The 17,067-nt window shown below is 39.4% G+C and overlaps 1 protein-coding gene across 1 annotated transcript in view; it reads left to right on the top strand.

The window, feature by feature from the left end:
- The window catches only part of CNTNAP5 (contactin associated protein family member 5), a 197,340-nt gene that overhangs the window by 157,554 nt on the left and 22,719 nt on the right, over positions 1-17,067 (top strand). Inside the window, exons 18-20 of the mRNA XM_041405185.1 lie at positions 281-499; positions 6,324-6,563; positions 7,877-8,101. Coding sequence (XP_041261119.1) covers positions 281-499; positions 6,324-6,563; positions 7,877-8,101 — 684 coding nt within the window. The remainder of the gene's footprint in view (positions 1-280; positions 500-6,323; positions 6,564-7,876; positions 8,102-17,067) is intronic.

Genomic DNA, 17,067 nt, shown 5'->3' with positions numbered 1-17,067 from the left:
CTTCAAAAAGAAAAGTGCCATTTCTAGATCACTGTGATTTTTATAGCAAGAAAAGATGGGTACCCACAACCAAGTCCAATCACAGCAGAGATCAAGCAGTGAGTCCGCAGGCTTAAATTTATGTATCAGCTGCTGTGTAGGAGATGGGAGGTAAATGATCCTGTACTATTTGCTGACATAAAAGTTAATGGTCCCTATATTTATGTAAGATTTCTTGATGTCAAAACCACGATTTAATTCAGACCTTCACTTCCTCTTCACATCTGTTTATTTGTTGCAGCCCCCAAGGAGATCACCTTCTCCATAGATGTCGGGAATGGCCCCACAGAAGCCACTGTGCAGTCTCCCACAGCCCTGAATGACAACCAGTGGCACCATGTCCAGGCAGAGAGGAATCTGAAGCAAACCTCTCTGCAGGTGGACAACCTCCCCAAGAAGGTCCTGGAGGCCCCTGCTGAGGGACACTTCCGCCTGCAGCTCAACAGCCAGTTATTTGTAGGTAGGGACAATCCAAGGGATCCTGCAGATAACGGTGTTTCATATAATTTGGTGATGAATGCTCTTATCTCACCATTGAGCTTGCATGTGGTGGCTTGATTTTGCTTTCTCTTCTTCTACTCCTTCATAGGCAACGTGAATAACATGAATAACAACTCTTTGCACTCAAAGCACAAACCGTAGTTTAGCCATGCTATACTTGATGGGTTTCTTTGGGTCAAACTCCTAAAATGTATTTATTGCCAAAGAGTTAATAACCTTTATTCTTATGCAGCATTAGCTGTGTAAAATGCTGTAAAAAAATGTGACCTCTCTTTAGACACATTGTCAAAGTCAGAAATTTTTATGTAAGTTCCTGGGGCAAAGCCTGAAGACAGTATGATCTTTCAATTCTATTCCTTCAAGCATGCCCACCAAAACCCTTGTTTGGCTAGAGAGCCCGTGAGTGAGAGAAGCATGAGCCCAGTCAAAGCAAATACAGGTATTTTATCTGAAAGTGATTTTTCAAGGAAAAAAGAAAATTAAAAGAGGAAATAAAAATCTCTGCATATATTTTATTTACTTATCGCCCTCACACAAGAAACCTGGACTGGGACTAGTTTGTATTTGATAATATGATAATGGCTTACAAAGGGAATTATCTCTTTTCTGTATTCAAATGATGTATTTCTAAGTAATCTGCTCAGTGATGGAGTGGGATGTAACTGTTCTTATGGAGGGCCATTCAGGTAACTTCTGATTCCTTCCTTCAAATGGATTTTTTTACCTAGCTGAAATGCTGTAGCAAACCTCAATCTGTCAATACATTTTAATAAAGTTTACTTCTATATTCATACCCTTATGCTTAAGTAGCTTTCGGGGTATTAATTTGAGCTTTTTATTGTGTATGTCTGCAGTAATTACTGGGCTCTGAACGTAAAGAATTAATCTGTTAATAAATAGATATGGCTGCATCAGTGTCAGGAGTCCTTCCAACACAGCTGTTGATTTATACCTAAAATGATCTCTGTTAGACTCAGCTGGAGAGGAGAACACACAGAAAGGAGGCTTAAGACTGTCACAGTGCAAGGTTTCTGTTTTCTGGTATGGAGCATGCTGCTAATCACTTGTTTTTCAAATGCTACACTGATCATAAGAACATGTTCTGAGGGAGCCCAGGCCTGGAGGCAGCAGGCTTGGGCTGCCAGACACCTTAGAAACATCAGAGAAATTTAGCCAACGTACCGTTTGCAGTTAGGAAAATTAGGTATTTTGTGACTGAATAGACTTTGTGGTTTTTTTGGTTGCTCCTTTCTAAAGGACTAAATATGATGGGTTTATCAAAGGCCATCTATTAGATATATCATATATATCAACTGTTTACCATCTCACATCTGGAAAGCAGTATCTGCCTGTAAGCTTGTTCTTCAGCCTCAGCAAGATAAACAGGTTACCTGTGTGAATTTCATGGTGGATTTAAAGTGACATAATTGATGAATTGTGTCATGAAAATCTGTGGTAGTTAAGGACCTCACCAGAGCCATGTGCCAACAGGAGCACTTGTGGGCAAAGACAAACACAAAGCCCTGCACCTGCCACAGAACAGCATCAAGCTGTCCCCATCCTCCACAAGCTGGGGATTGAGTGGATGGAGAGCAGCTCTGCCAAAAAGGTCCCGTTGGTTTTGGTGCAGAAATGGATTTGTACCTCATCTGAATGTAGCTATGCTTTAAGGAATAGGTTGGAACCTAGTCCCTAATACCAGCAGGGACTTCTGACTGATTGTACTCTGATTGTAGTGAGTGTTTACAGAAAACTCTAGGATATATGTATTTATTTCAGCCAAGAGGTGAAAGGTACTCACTGTGCGATAAATATGTTGCATTCTGTCATCCATCCACACTTTTACTGAACCATGAACAAAAGGAACAGGAAAAAAATGAGGTTGGGAGTGCTTTTTCAGGCCTTAACTCTGCCAGATTGAAGGCCAAAATTATCTGTGACTTGCTAAGTTTTCCTGAGAGCTGTCAGAAGTGTTGGAAACCTGGATTGCCTCCTGATTCTGGCACTACTTCTCCCCAGGTGCTCCAGGGAAAGGTGGCAGAAGTCCAGCAATACACAGATGTGATATAGTTTGTCTCTACTGAAAGTCTCATTTGAATCTTGTAATAAAAAGCTACTGATTTAATACCTCAGCCGTGCAGAGAGAGTTTTAACCCATCTGAAAAATAAATGTATAAACACCATTGTAAAAAGGAAAGAAGCAGCAGCACATAATATTGCTCCCTACTCCCCCTATAATCCACAACATATTTGTCTCTGTAGTATTCTGCATACTGGCAGTGATTAAGGGGTTTCCAGCCTTAATGACTGTGTGTGGCAGGCTTTTGAGATAGCTCTGTGTGTCTGTGAAGCGGAAGAGAAAAATTACTTTGCATTGCCACTACACTCAAACAAGCTTGGTTTAAAGCAGTTAGAAAGGAGTTAGAAAACCATTTCTCACTTTCTTTTAGTGGGTCTGGGGTGCTAACTGCTCTGGCTGCATTATAATCCTGTCAGAGCATGGATATCCTTGCACCTGGCCGGATTTCTTCTGTAAATTTGACAAAAGTACAGTAGAAGGAGCAAACCCATAACAAATATGCAGGCTAAGTGACATCAGCTGCACCAAACTGTCCAGTAACAGGGCAATTCAGCAAATTACTCGCTCAAAAGTGGCAGGCAAAAACCATTCCTTTCAATGGACAGTCGTTTTCAGCATTCAGCGTGTGTGACATGGTTTTGTATAGTGCAGCTCTCCCTGTGGTCCTGGACTAGTTGGGTCATTGTCTCCTTTCGTGGCGTGGTCTGAGATGAAGCCCTGTCTTACCTGCTGGGGAAGGTATGAGCATAAGACTCCATCATGGGGATGGGAAAGGCTGTCCTCCTAAACCACTTTGAGGATAGGATTTGAACTCAGACTGTTAACATCAGAGAAGAAAAATAAAAATCCTGAGAAATCAATCTGATGTGCAAAGCTTTGGTCAGAAGTTTTTGTGCTGTTTTTTTGGTATATTTAGGAAATTATTAAATCTAAATGTTTGTCTTCCTGATTTTGTCTTGGGAGGAATTGAGCAAGGAATGAATCCTTGGGTGAACCTCCTCTGTCTGTTGTAGACAGTCCAAAGGCAACATAACCCAGAGAAAGTCAACATCTGAGAAAGGAATGATGGAAAAAGAAGGAATTTATTTACTGCTGTTGGTTTTAAAAGCATTTTAAACACCTTGGGATATTTTGGAGGCCAAGAGGAGAAATTAATGCCTGACTCTTTATGTATCCTGTATGCTTTGTATGTATTTCAGCTTGAGACCAAAAAGTGTGACTTCAAGGTCTTCTGAGGAACACCATAACAAGTTCTCCTGCTCCTGATTATGATTCCTATACTTCTCTGCCCTTCCCTTTTCTTTGTATCAGTTGCTCCTAATACTTATTTTCAGCCTCCCTAATCCAGTTTCTACTAACAAAAAGTCCTTTGTTTTTTTTTAAGCAAATCCTCAACTCGTTGCTAGAATGTTAATTGTTTAGCCAATTGTGTCACCAAGCTATGCTGTGAATGCTCAGTTGTGAGCTACTTGTCCTCTCCTCTCAGACTCTCCCTTCCTTTCCCAAGGGCTCCTCACAAAAAATCAGCTGCATAAATACCTTGCTGAAAACAGCTTGGGGCATTTGACTGTCACCTCTACTGAGCAAAGTGCACCCTTAACCTCAGTGTTTATTGTCTTTAGGCTTATCCTAAAATATGTTTTCCTGAAAAAAACATTTCTCATCCATTAAAATCTGTAGTCTATCAGGCTCCTATTAGAGTTGGAAGAATCTGCAAAGCCTACTTTAGGGAAGAGTTTTTTGTGTTTGTTTTCAGTTTTTTCTTTGCTTTTCAGAAATATGTATGAAGATTAGATCTAGTCAATTGAAGAAAAATGTCCAAAATAAGCAATATATTTGTTTAATCAATGCTGTGTGGGTCTAGGATCACACAGCTGGTCTGTGTTAAGCTCTATACTCTCCAGAAAATAGAAGACGAGAAGAGTGAGAAACTTTACATGGCTTTCCAAAGTGCTTTAGAAAGTAGTAAGAATATGAGTAGTGCAATAAACATGACATCCATAGAACAGTAAGCAATAGTTTTAACTCATTTTTTGTATGGTACAGCTGGGATTGGTGTGTGTACAGAGAAGAGGCAAGGAAACGTCATTCATCCTTGTAATATTTGTGGCGGCCTTCAATGCAAAAGAAAACAGTGTAACCTTAAAGGGAGAAATCCCATTTCTACTTACATAGACTTTACTGAAAAATCTGTATGGTATGTTTTGTTTTGGATCAAAATCTCCAAACAAAAGGATTGTGTGTGCAGTGCAGCAAATGCAGACAGCCTGATTCTTGTCCTCAGAGGGCCTTTAAAGTAAATGAGCTAACATTTTCTCACCTGAAAACAATAGCTGGCTAAAGAGGAACTTGAAAATATTTATTTTTCTCAGAAAGGCATCATAAAATGTGTATGAAAGAGACGTTTCTCATGCATACTATCTAAAGTTCAATTACTTTAATTCACATCCAGTGAATTTCTGCTGTTAGTGTTCCAGAAAGAAAAGCATGACAGAATGGTGTAGTAGAACACCAGACCTTTTCAGACTGTTATTGCATTCTCTTTAGTTTTCAGAAGTCTTGTTTTAATTAATTTATAGAATAAAAACAAATGCTCTTCTGCTGGGGCTTATCAAGTGATGTAATCTCTTAAGTCATACACTATGAAAGAGAGCCAATTTCTGCAGAAGAATAATGACTTCTTTCATACTACTTTTGCAGGAGAATCGCCAATAAAGCTAGCTTTTAAGAGTCTGCAAATGCTGATAACTCCTGAACCAGAATTAGATTTCCTAGCAGCAATCAAAACTGCAATATCTTCAAAAGCAAAACACTGGCAACTGCCAAAAAAAAAAAAAAAAAAAAAAAAAAAAAAAAAAAAAAAAAAAAAAAAAAAGCAAGCATATGATAAGAAAAATGGTTATATTTTCATAGAGAACTTCAACAATCATCATTATTATCATTTTCAGAGATTACCTCTCATGGAAGAGTGCCTTCACTGTAACACTGCTAGCAGTTTCATTTGACAGATATCGTGCTGGTTAGCTTGTAGAGACTGAACTGCCCTCTTGCATACAGCTCTGGTCTCCAGGAAGAAATGCAATTATGTTTAACCATTGTGCTAAATGGAGTTCTGTGAACTGAACTCCTGTTTCAGGCCTACAACAACCATTGACATGCAACACATGGGGCTGGGCAGTCATGCATAAATGCAGACTCCAGTCATTTCCCTTCAGCCAGCAGGCCTGGTGCTGAACATGACTCATCCCTGCTATCTGGACTCATCAGCAGGTGTAACTCTCCTGCTGCTGGGATTAGGGTGTTGTTTGTACTAAGGCAGCAAATAGGAAAAAACAACAAAGCCCCAACATTTTTGGTTTGGTTTTCTCATGTATTTGCTGATATGCAGACATAAGATAAAGAAGCTAATCTTTCTCTTAAGTGAATTTGTAGTTTCAATGCCAGACAGGGCAGTAGATAAGCCAAAAAAGAGAAGAATGACAATAAGAAAGTGTCACATACAGCTTTCTAGTTCTTTCATAAAAACAGAGAGACACCTTTAGTTTCCAGGGCTGTCCATCTGTCATTTTTTGCCACTGTATGCTTTGATATATAGTGGGGGTTTTTTTAATTTTTGGATTTGTATTTGTACCTCAGGATTGAGCTTCATGGCTTTGATTACTGTTCAGACTCATCAATGAGTACATTTTTCTCTCTCTCTCAGGGGGGACAGCTTCCAGACAGAAAGGCTTTTTGGGATGTATTCGATCTCTGCATTTAAATGGACAGAAACTTGACCTCGAGGAGAGAGCTAAAATGACACCTGGTGTAAAACCTGGATGCCCAGGACATTGCAGCAGTTATGGGAACCTGTGCCATAATGGAGGAAAATGTGTGGAAAAGTATAATGGTTACTTCTGTGACTGTACCAACTCAGCCTATGAAGGACCTTTCTGCAAGGAGGGTAAGCAGCAAGCTTTGGTCCCAGTTATTTGTGCAATAACTCTGGATGACAGCACCATTTCACTCAGGTCAGCTTGGTTCCCCACATCTCAAGATATTCTATTATCAGCTGTCCCTTCAGTGTTCTTAAATGTTTATCTTAAGCAGGCTCCAAAACCTCCTTTTGTTGACTTCTGTGTTGGTCTCAGAAATTAAAACGGTGTTAGTTGTACTAATAGTTTACCACTATATCCCACTATGATTCCTGTATTCCATTGCATGTAACTATCCCCAAACATTAGGAAATAGGGCTGAAATGTTTTATAGCAGGTGTTTGACCATGTCTGAATGTCTATCTTGCTTGTTTTTTAAACCTCATTTTCTTTTGTTCACCTTAACAAATCCTCAAGGTTTTTCTTTACAAAGTTTTAGAGCATTGATGTGACAAAAAAGAGGTAGTCTTTTTATGTTTGTTTTTTTTTTTTTTCAGTCCTGCGACAACCCATCCAAACGTTAAGAAATTTTTAAAATAAGCATGAAGCATTCAGGAGAAAACCAATTTGCATGGTTCAGTCTTTGGTGAATGTGTCCTCACTGAACCTTTCTGGTGACTTATAAGAGATGCTGTCAACACCAGAAAAAAGCAGGGCAAATATGGAACGTCTAATTTAGAGAACATGCTTTTTGGACCTAACAAAATCACTACTCAGTAACAGCAAGGTGCAGTGTGAATTTTTAATTTCTATGGCTGTCCCCCACCTCACAAATGCAATAGATTTGCTGAGTGGGCTGCATCATCTGCTGTGCAAATTGGCTTAGTTGTTTAATGAAAAGAGAAGCATGAGTTCTAAGGACCTGAGGATGCACAGGTAGATGTTTCTCTTTATTTGATGCTCCCAGAGACAGCTTCCCTTACTGGCTGTCTTTGGTCAGAGTGTTGCTTTCATAATTAATTTCTTTTAAAAGGAAACTGGAAAGAATAAATCTATTTTGAGGGCAAGACAGAGAATTTTGCCTTACGTGTCACTGTCAGAAGATGGTGAACAAAGCATTTATTTGGCTGACAGATATTTGTGCTGTTCCATCTTGTGGAATTCTGATTCCAGCACTGAAATAGTTGAGTTTATGTCTCCATACACTGTTTTTCTCTGTGCCAGACAAGCAATCTGCAAGGAAGGACACAGTTATACAGGTGAAGGAAGGGTGATGTCAGCTGGATCAAGGGCATTTTTGCAGTGTTCTACTTCTGAGGCAGTTAGTTCTGGTCCATTCCTGCCTGGGAGATCTGAAAATGCAGTAGCTGAAATAGTTCCTTTGGTTTATATCTGCTTTCAGAGGTGTCAGCATTATTTGAAGCCGGCACTTCTGTTACCTATACTTTCCAAGAACCTTATCCTGTCACAAAGAATGCAAGCTCCTCAAGCTCTGCCATTTATGTGGATGCTGTCGTGTCCAAGGAGAATATTGCATTCAGCTTTCTCACGGCACACACTCCAAGCCTTCTGCTGTACATCAACACCTACTTTCATGAGTATTTGGCTGTGATTCTCTCCAAGAATGGTAAGTAGTTTTGATTTGCTACCCAAGGGAGACCAGTGTAACTCTGTGGAGTTTTTGAGGGGTTGGTTGGTTTGTTTGTTCATGGGATTTTTTTTTGTGAGGGAATAGTATAGAATTCTGCACTGATTTAAGTTCATTTCTGTGTCTTCAACTTTATCAACTTCATGGTGTTCAGTTCATGAAATGGCCATCACTCTTGTTTATGTCCCTTTATTTGGCATTCAGTGCTACACTTGCCTATTCAGTCTTTGAGTAATCATGTTGTTGGGGCTTAAAATGTGCTTTGACTTCCATTTGACAAAGTTGTACAATAGTAATTCCTTGCTATTTATTCCATAGTGAGATCCATTAGGCCACTGAGATAAGGGACTGAGAAATACCATGTATGTGCAAGAGCACTTGGTGCAGAAATACACTATAATTTTATCCATTGCATTTTGTCTTGGCACATGTATTGGTCCTCACTGGATTGTTTCAAAGGAATAAAGCCATTTTGTGTAAATATTAAAGCCAGAATATATCAAAGTTTTCTAGGTTAATTGATCAAAACATGAGGTGCAAATCCATTTCCTGTTTGAAGATACTTAATGTGGGTACTTTGTGAAAGTGTGTAAATATTTTAGGGACATACACCTTTGCCTTCTCAGTAAAACTCAGGCTCCTGAGTCCTTGCAGTGCTTTCAGAAAACTCAATCCAGACAAACATCATCCTATACAAATGGGAAAATCTGAATTTTCCAGGGTTTACCAGGCACTGGAGGACTGGAAGTGATGAGTAAGCTTATTTGTGAGTCAGTAGCCTGTAGCAGGACAATAGAAAGTTAATGTAATGTGGCTGAATGTGTAGATTTGACTGAATGACCCAGAGCACTCTGAAGCCTTGAAAATTCCAAAATAAGAAAGCTCTCAAGTACTGTCAAATAAAAACTATTAAAGATTAAGAAAAGAAAAAGGTTTTATTCTAGATATGGAGTTAGCAGTAGTTTCTCTCTTGGTTATATCATGTGGCCAGCATTGAGGCTGGCATGGATAGTGGATTGGCACCCTAATCCCTGGGAGAGACAACTGGAATAGTAACTGCCTGAACAGATCTATTCTAAGTGAAGATTTGGCAGGGAGGTGGGACTACTGAGGTGACCCTAACCCTCTCCTGTCCAGTCCCAGATTTCCAACTCTAATTTGCTCCTATAGTATATGTGTTTATGATTTTCAGATGTATGAATATTCTAGTGTGTAGCTCTAGGGTGATGGAGGTTAGCCCCTGCTGTGGTAAAACCTTGGAATTTGCTTCTCAGTTACACTCAGGTCTCTTGATGCCACTCAGGCAATTGGAAATAGCCCTAAAGTTAATCACAATGTAATATCCATTTAAATCACCTTTATTGCTGCCAGAGTAGTCTGAAATGACCTTAAAAACATGAGTGAATTGACTTCTATTGATGGAATACTCTATAAGAAACCTGTAATTGTGGAGCTCTAGAGGGGGGTCTCTAATAGTGCTTGGGGTTGGGACCAAGGCATGAGGATGTCCTGTAGCAGCTCAGCTTGAGGCAATGAAAATGACCTTTCATTTTGTCAACTGCAAATGTCCCATCATTTCCCTTTGACTTAGATGGAAACAGGCACTCTCAGTACGTGTGGAAATTAGGTGGAGCAGGTCTTGGCACTGTCAGGCAGTACAAACCATGGTGCTTTTCTCAGATCTGCACCTCTTTTTATTCGCTGGTAGTATGGTGGTAACAGTTGTTTAGAGGGTTGGTGAGACATCAAGCACCAAAATTCTGGACTATAAAGTGTAACACTATATGCAAAGAATGATTAAAATAACTAGCTGACCTTTGTTAACTCCTGAAAGTCTCCTTCAGGATTACTCCGTGCATGCTTCTGTGACATTTTTACAAGACAGTAATTTCCGTCATGTATAGTCTCTGCCTTTTGTCCCAAATGGAATAATTCGTTAAATTTCATGTCCTTTTGCTTTTTAGTCTTGTTGGAATTGAAATTATTCCAATGAAAATAGTGTTCAGATATGTTACTCTTTCTTCCTCCAGAAGGTTTATGCTTGCCATAAAGTTACTGGACTATGAATATCAATGTTCTTTGTAGCATTAAAAGTGAGTGTGATTCCTTCTCTCTCATTGGCTCACTTTCAAGGAATCTTGCTGAGTCTGACAGTGTATAGTAGGACATAAGCAGGTCCCTGCTGGATAGCTGATTGGTTAAATAAAGGTTAGGCTCCTGGAGAAATGGGAATGGGCATTCTCACTTAGGAGGTGAACAAACTCTGGAGTAATACTCCTTCCCATAATCCCAAGTCTCTTTCCACTTGTTAAAAAAATATGTAGAAACAGTCTGTGTATAATTTAATACTTCACCTTTTGTAACTATTTTTGAAGCTACTACTCATGTTATTCTGTTAGTCTCTTTTCTGTTATCCACAAAATCACTAGGCAAAGTATTAGTTAATAAAAGTGACTACAAGAAGAATGTTTTTCCTAATTCTGACATCTCATGTTAAGTATTTGACATTAAAGAAGTGAAACTGTTTGCAAGGATTATTCATAATTAAAGTATACTAAAAGGTCTTATATGAAAGTGAACTTGTACGAAAGTGAACTTGTACAGGCAGCTATGGTCTAATTCAGTCAGGTGTGAAATATTTTCTAAAACCTATTGATTTCAGTAAATTTATATATATATATATATATATATATATATATATATATAATACTTAGAAGCAGTTTCCACATATAGAACATATTCCATACCATAGAGTTTGTTCTTACCTCTGATCAATAGGCTCATGTCCTAGATGTTTACAGGTAAGTTTTCAGAAACTGATGGTTTTAAAGAAGACTTAGGGATTATTTCCTCCATGAGTTAATACTGATGCCTTGAAATCATACATGTGATTTTAAAATTGTATACATATAAGAGCATCTTCCTTTCCTCTCCAGTGTTTCATGGATTTTTAAATTACAGCTGCATATATATGTGAATGTGTTGTGTCTAGATGGGTGTATGTGTACATATACATACACGTGTACACATATATGGCTGGGTGTGCATGTAAAGCTCATGTGGTCCCATTGGCCCCACATCCAAGAGATTAGCAGTACTGTAATGATTGGCATTTTTAATATCTCTTTCTGTAGAAATTTCAAATTATAGTGCCTGTTACTAAGCTACAGAAAATGGGTAAACATTTCTAATTAGTCTTCTCAGTGTGTCAATCCACAGAAATTATCCATATCATGGGAAGATGCTACCAAGAAAAGAGTAATTTTTTTTCTTTCCCAAGCTAGCTTTTCACTGTACATTTTTGCGGTTATATGATTTCACAAAGTAACCAGTACCTTTTAAATATTATCTTTGCCTTGCTGCCTAAAGGTAATAAATTATGGGAGAGAAAAGTGTTAAAAGAAAGAATGCTGAAATAAACTTTATTTCTCCTGTCTTTATTTTTCCTACCCCCCTGCAAATAATCAAATGCAATATGAATATGATGAAATATATTGTCTAGAAAATATTTTAACAAGTCTTTGATTCTCAGTTTTGTTGTCTTTCTCCATGGAAACAATCTAGAAAATTCCTAATCTAGAAAAAAAGCAGATAGCTAGCATCAAAGAAGAAAGATAGAATCTCAAACTATGCTTGAGTGATTGAAAAATTATCTGTATTTATTATCTAATCTTAAAAGAAATTAAACAATTTGAGTTCTTTTTTTTTCTTTTTCCACCTTTCCAGCAACTATTGCCATCACACTGAGCTGTGTTCTCCATTTCTTTTGGAAAGCAAGACTCTGATTTTGCATAGGAAAGATTAAAGACAAGGAAAAAGGCACAGTTAAAAACAGCAGTACAAATGAAAACATCTCAAGTAATTCTTAAGTCTCTGATACTCAGCATACAGTAGCAGGATTTATATCAGCTCCACTTCCCTGACCTAGAAAGTATGAAATCAGCTGATATTTGAAGTGAATAGGAAAAGAAATCACAATGTGTAACGGAGGTAAGCTGAGTTAACACTCTAAAAAAGAAAAGAAACAAATATTGTCAGTGAGAAGCTACTGATTCATTTTTTCTTACAAACTCCTAATCTCCTGTAATCTCCTCCTGTCTCTGAGTCAGAAACAGCTTTTCTAATGAAAGCATGTAAATTCTCCTTATTGTTTTTGCCTTCAAGTATGTTGAGCTGCATCTCCACCAAGCAAAGCTTTTCTCACTCAGTGGAAAAGAGATGCAAAAAATCCAGTTCTGTCTTTGAGGCAAGGAATCTTTTGATCCTGTTCACACTGTACACTCTGAAGTTTAATGGGTCAAAACTAAAATGGGAAAGAGGACCTGGGTGGATTTCAGAGGGTGATTCTTCTAGTTCCTTTTCCTTACTTACTTTCCTTCCTGTCTTAGTTTTGGGACATTAACTAACTGCTTCAGAAAGACTCTCAACTGCTCTACTGCTCATGCAGTTGTCTTCTCTTTTGAGAACACCTTGTGCCTTACAGACTTGCAGCAGGCACTGAACAACCTGCACAGTTTGTGTGACTGAAGTGGGAAATGGTGACAAGGTTCAGGTATAGTTACTTTTAACAGATCAGGAGCAGGAAAGAAAGCCATGTTAGGAAGTGTGGGAGACAGCTTTGTGGAGGAGACAAGTGACTGTGAGTGACTGAGGATTGTTCCCAGTCTAGCTCTGGTTCACAGCCATTATGTGGCAGATAGCATGTATGTCTTCTAAATATAATTGCAAGCAACTGTTGCAGTTGGCCCCTGAAATCTTATGTTATTTACTGAGTGAGGGACAAGAGACAGTTTGATCAGTGATGATGAATATAAAAGAAATTTTCCCCAGTTGCCTTAATGGAAAGCTGGCTTTGGTACCATGAGTAGGCAGGGTTGGGGTGACAGGAGATCTATCAGCTTACTTATCTAAAGAGAGAGACTACTGTTGTAAGAAATCACTCTGGTCACTTAGATGTTTCCTCGCTGTAAGCACACTTCACAGAAAATAGGAGTGCTGATTAGAGTTTTCACGTCAAATCCAGTACTAAAAAGTCTTTGAGGAAAGAGGTGGACTTGGCACCCAAACCTAATTCTGTCTTCTGTTTGTGTTAGCATATGGCACTTTAAATTTCTAAGTGTGCAAAACTAACTTGAAAGAAGAAGCTGCATAAAATTCAGCCAAGGACTCTGGCAGATCTCTACCTCTGCTTTCCAAGAGGAGAGAACTGAAAGATCTGTCTCATTAGCTGAATTCATGGACATGTTTGTACTCATGAAGACTATTTTGCCATACTGGAGGGCCAATAGATGTTCTGGTACCCACAAGGGAACTGTAATTAGATGACATAGCACAGGAAAGGTTGAACAGGCTGAATAATTGATCTGTGCCCTGGCTATATGCAGACTGACTTTGAACTTACTGCTGTCTGGCATAAAACTCCAGACCACTGGCTGCAGATAATCAGCTGGGAAGAAAACCTGTGTTCCCATTTACTTATAGGACATGTTTATGTCCCAGAAGACTTGAGTTCCTAGTTCACATTTTCCAGCTGATAAGTAATTTTTGTTGTTGGGTTTCCCTGGAACTGTCCTGAAAGGAATGAGAGGAGGGGCAGAGGGTCCTGTCTGAACAGATGCTCCATATATTGTGTGTATGTATATGTATATATACATGCTCTTCAGTATTTCTGAAAGAAGAGTATTTCATAACTCCTTTTATTGAAAGCTTTAGCCTTGAAAATGGGTAGGTGTCGATTTTCAGTTACTTTTAGTTTAAGATTGTCTGTGTTGTGGACAGACTGAGCTGTGTACTAAGCACTGTAGTCCAGCAGAACCATTGATTTAAGTGCTGCCTTGGAGCAGTGTAGCTGTACACAACAGAGAGCCCAATACTTGGAAGACTGAATCTGAGTCCAAACAAATCTCTTCCTCTGTCTTGTATGTGGTATCCCTATTAACATGTTAATTTTTCCAAATAGTATCCATATAGTATCACCATATCAGTTATCCTGTCTGCATCATTAAATGGTGATTCCTTCCTTCTTGCCTTTCTTGGTGGAATTGGCTGTTTATGTCCTAGTTTTTACAAGTGAGAGTGGCCTTTAGGAACTGCAGGGCAAAAGTCTGGAGCAAGGTAGATGTACACTTGGTGAAAGAGGATCAGACCTAGGAATGGGCATTAAGCAAACTATAAATCCATGGGCCCTGGTGAGGTGCACCCACAAGTGCTGAGAGAACTGGAAGATGTCACTGCAAGGCCACACAAAAGGCAATGGGCACAAACGAAAACATGAGACTTTCAGCGTGAGAGTGACTTGAGTGCTGGCACATCATGCCTACAGAATTGTGCATCTCCATCCTTGGAGGTATTCACAAGCTATCTAGACATGGCCCTGGGCAACTGACCTGCCCTTGAAGAGTCTTTTTAGTGGGACAGGGATGGACATCATGTCCTCCAGAGATCCCTTACAACTTCAGCCATTCCATGGTTTTGTGAAAAATCACAAAAGTATGCATTTGAAGGTAGATTACTGGAAGTTAATATGTGTCAGCATATGTTTTACTAGAGAAAAGTCATTACAATGCTACCATTCTTACAAAAGGATTTTTACTAGGTAAATTATTCATTCTTCCTCTAATTTTTCCCATTAGATGACTTAAGAACATGAGTCAGTTCTTTGTATCCCAGTGGTTGCAGCTAGTTTTTGAAAGGTTGCTGTAATCAGGAGGGCACTCACTAAAGGATCCAACATCTCCATTCACAGAGACTGGCATAACTCATGAAATAGGCAATCCTTAGATTGACTTGCTGGTCAGAGGAGCAGAAAATTTCCCAGAGATTCCTGATCAGCCAGGCAGTGCCTCTAGAGCTCAACACAAACAGGCATCATTAACCTCAGAAAGCCATTAATCCACAAAGTTCTGTGCTGCCTGTATTATGAGTTAAGAATGAAAAGGACATTTTAGAAGAAGCATATGATTACTTCTCAGTAGTTTTGTCTAAAAGATTATTGCTCGCTCTTCTGCTCAGGCATCATGCAGTGCTTAAATTGCTTCTTTTTTTCTTGTTCATACCATCTTTTTTCTGTGTTCTCATTGCTGAACATAATGGCTATTTGTTAGGTCGGCATGACACGAGTCCTTGCTTGAACAGGCATCTGTACTGCCAAAATGGAAAGAAGAATGGTTAAAAGATATTAGGAAAAATGGAAAGTGTGAGCCAGAATCACTGTGGGGGCAGGCTGGGATGACTTTCTCAGGGTATCACAACAACAGGTCTGGTTGTTTTTTCCCAAGAGCTGTTCACACAGCATTAATGATGTTGCATAATTTGCAAAGCAAGGCTGAACTTTTGGAATAAAATTCATAGGATGATACTTTGTATTCCAATCACTGGGTAAAGAATAAAAACTCTTCCTGCCATCCTGGCTGCTCTGCAAGTCTTAAGTAAAATGTATAGAGGGAGATGGAAGCCTGGCAAGATTCTTTTTCATGCAAAGGTGAGTATACCATGGGGCCTCCTGAATGTGTGAGTGTGAGACAATTGGCATCCAGTGTGTGTTTAAAAGACAGAAAGGGAGACTAGAGCAGAGATGTGAGTATCAGGTCCAAAAGTATTACACAGAGGCTGCATATCATGAAGTTCAGCAAGGCTAAGTGAAAGGTCCTGAACATGATTGTGGGCAATCCCAAGCACACGTATAGGCTGGATGTGGAATGGGTTGAGGCCAGCCCTGGGGAAAAAGACTTGGGTGCTTTGGTTAATGAGAAGCTCAACATGACCTGGCAGCATGATCTCAGAAGATGAAAAGTCAGCCAGACCCTGCATGGTTCCAGTATCCAAAGCAGTGTGGCCAGCAAGTCGAGGGAGGGGATTCTCCCCCTCTGTTCCACTGTACTGAGATCCCACCTGGAACACTCAAACAGCTCTGGGCTCCCAGCTTAAAGGGGACATGGTCCTGATGGAGCAAGTCCAGAGGGGTACAAAAATGGTCAGATGGCTGAAGCACCTTTCCTGTGGAGACAGGCTGAGAGAGTTGTGGTTCAGCCTGGAGAAGAGAAGGCTCTGAGGACACTTAGAGCCCTTCCAGTACTTAAGAGGGGGCAAGAAAGCTGGAGAGGGACATATTAGCAGGGTATGGAGTAATGGGACAAGGGGGTTTGGCTTCAAACTGAAAGAGGGTGTGTTTAGATTTGATTTTTGGAAGAAATTCACTGTGAGGGCACTGAGGCCATGGAATGGGTTGCCCTGAGAATTTTTGGATACCCATCTCTGGAAGTGTACAGGACCAGGTTGCATGCGACTTTGAACAATCTGATCTAATGAAAGGTGTCCCTTCCCATGTCCCTCTCTATGGCAGGGAAGTTGGAACTAGGTGATCTTTAGGTTCTTTCCAACCCAAACCATTCTATGATTCTGTGGTAGCCTTTGTTAATGAAGGATCTTAAAGTGGAAGTGTTTTAAAATTTCAAAGAATCTTTAGAAAAGGTATAGTTTAAAATTTACTAGAATAAACCTTACCATCAGAAAGCAGGTAGTTTCAGAGAGATTTAACTGCAACTGAAATCCTCAGTTCTCTTCTTCATCTTTATATTCAATCACCTTCAGGGAAAAGAGGATAGTTAATGTTGCATCACTTTGTAAAAGAAACCATAAACACTTCCTTCACCAAAAAGAAATACCTAGGAATGTAGAGATAATGATAATGACTAGTAGTGAGTTTTTTTAATTGCTCCTGCCTGGGAGGCTTCATGGCATTTTCCAACAGATGAACGTTCATGTATTTTACCAGTGGATAAACTGTGGTATAAAGAAGGAAGTTGTTTGTCAGTAGCCATCAAGCTGGTAGATCCCAAATTGTGGCAGCGCTCTGTCTATTGCCTCGAGGGTACATAAAAGCACCATACACACTGTGTATGATTACCCATGAGCTGAACTGGAGGGACATTATTTTTATTATTTTC

Source organism: Onychostruthus taczanowskii, unplaced genomic scaffold (assembly GCF_017590055.1).
Source record: "Onychostruthus taczanowskii isolate IOZ18803 unplaced genomic scaffold, ASM1759005v1 scaffold10, whole genome shotgun sequence".
NCBI classification, from domain to species: domain Eukaryota; kingdom Metazoa; phylum Chordata; class Aves; order Passeriformes; family Passeridae; genus Onychostruthus; species Onychostruthus taczanowskii.
The sequence above is the reverse complement of the archived record's forward strand: the minus strand, read 5'-3'. Positions and strand labels throughout refer to the sequence as shown.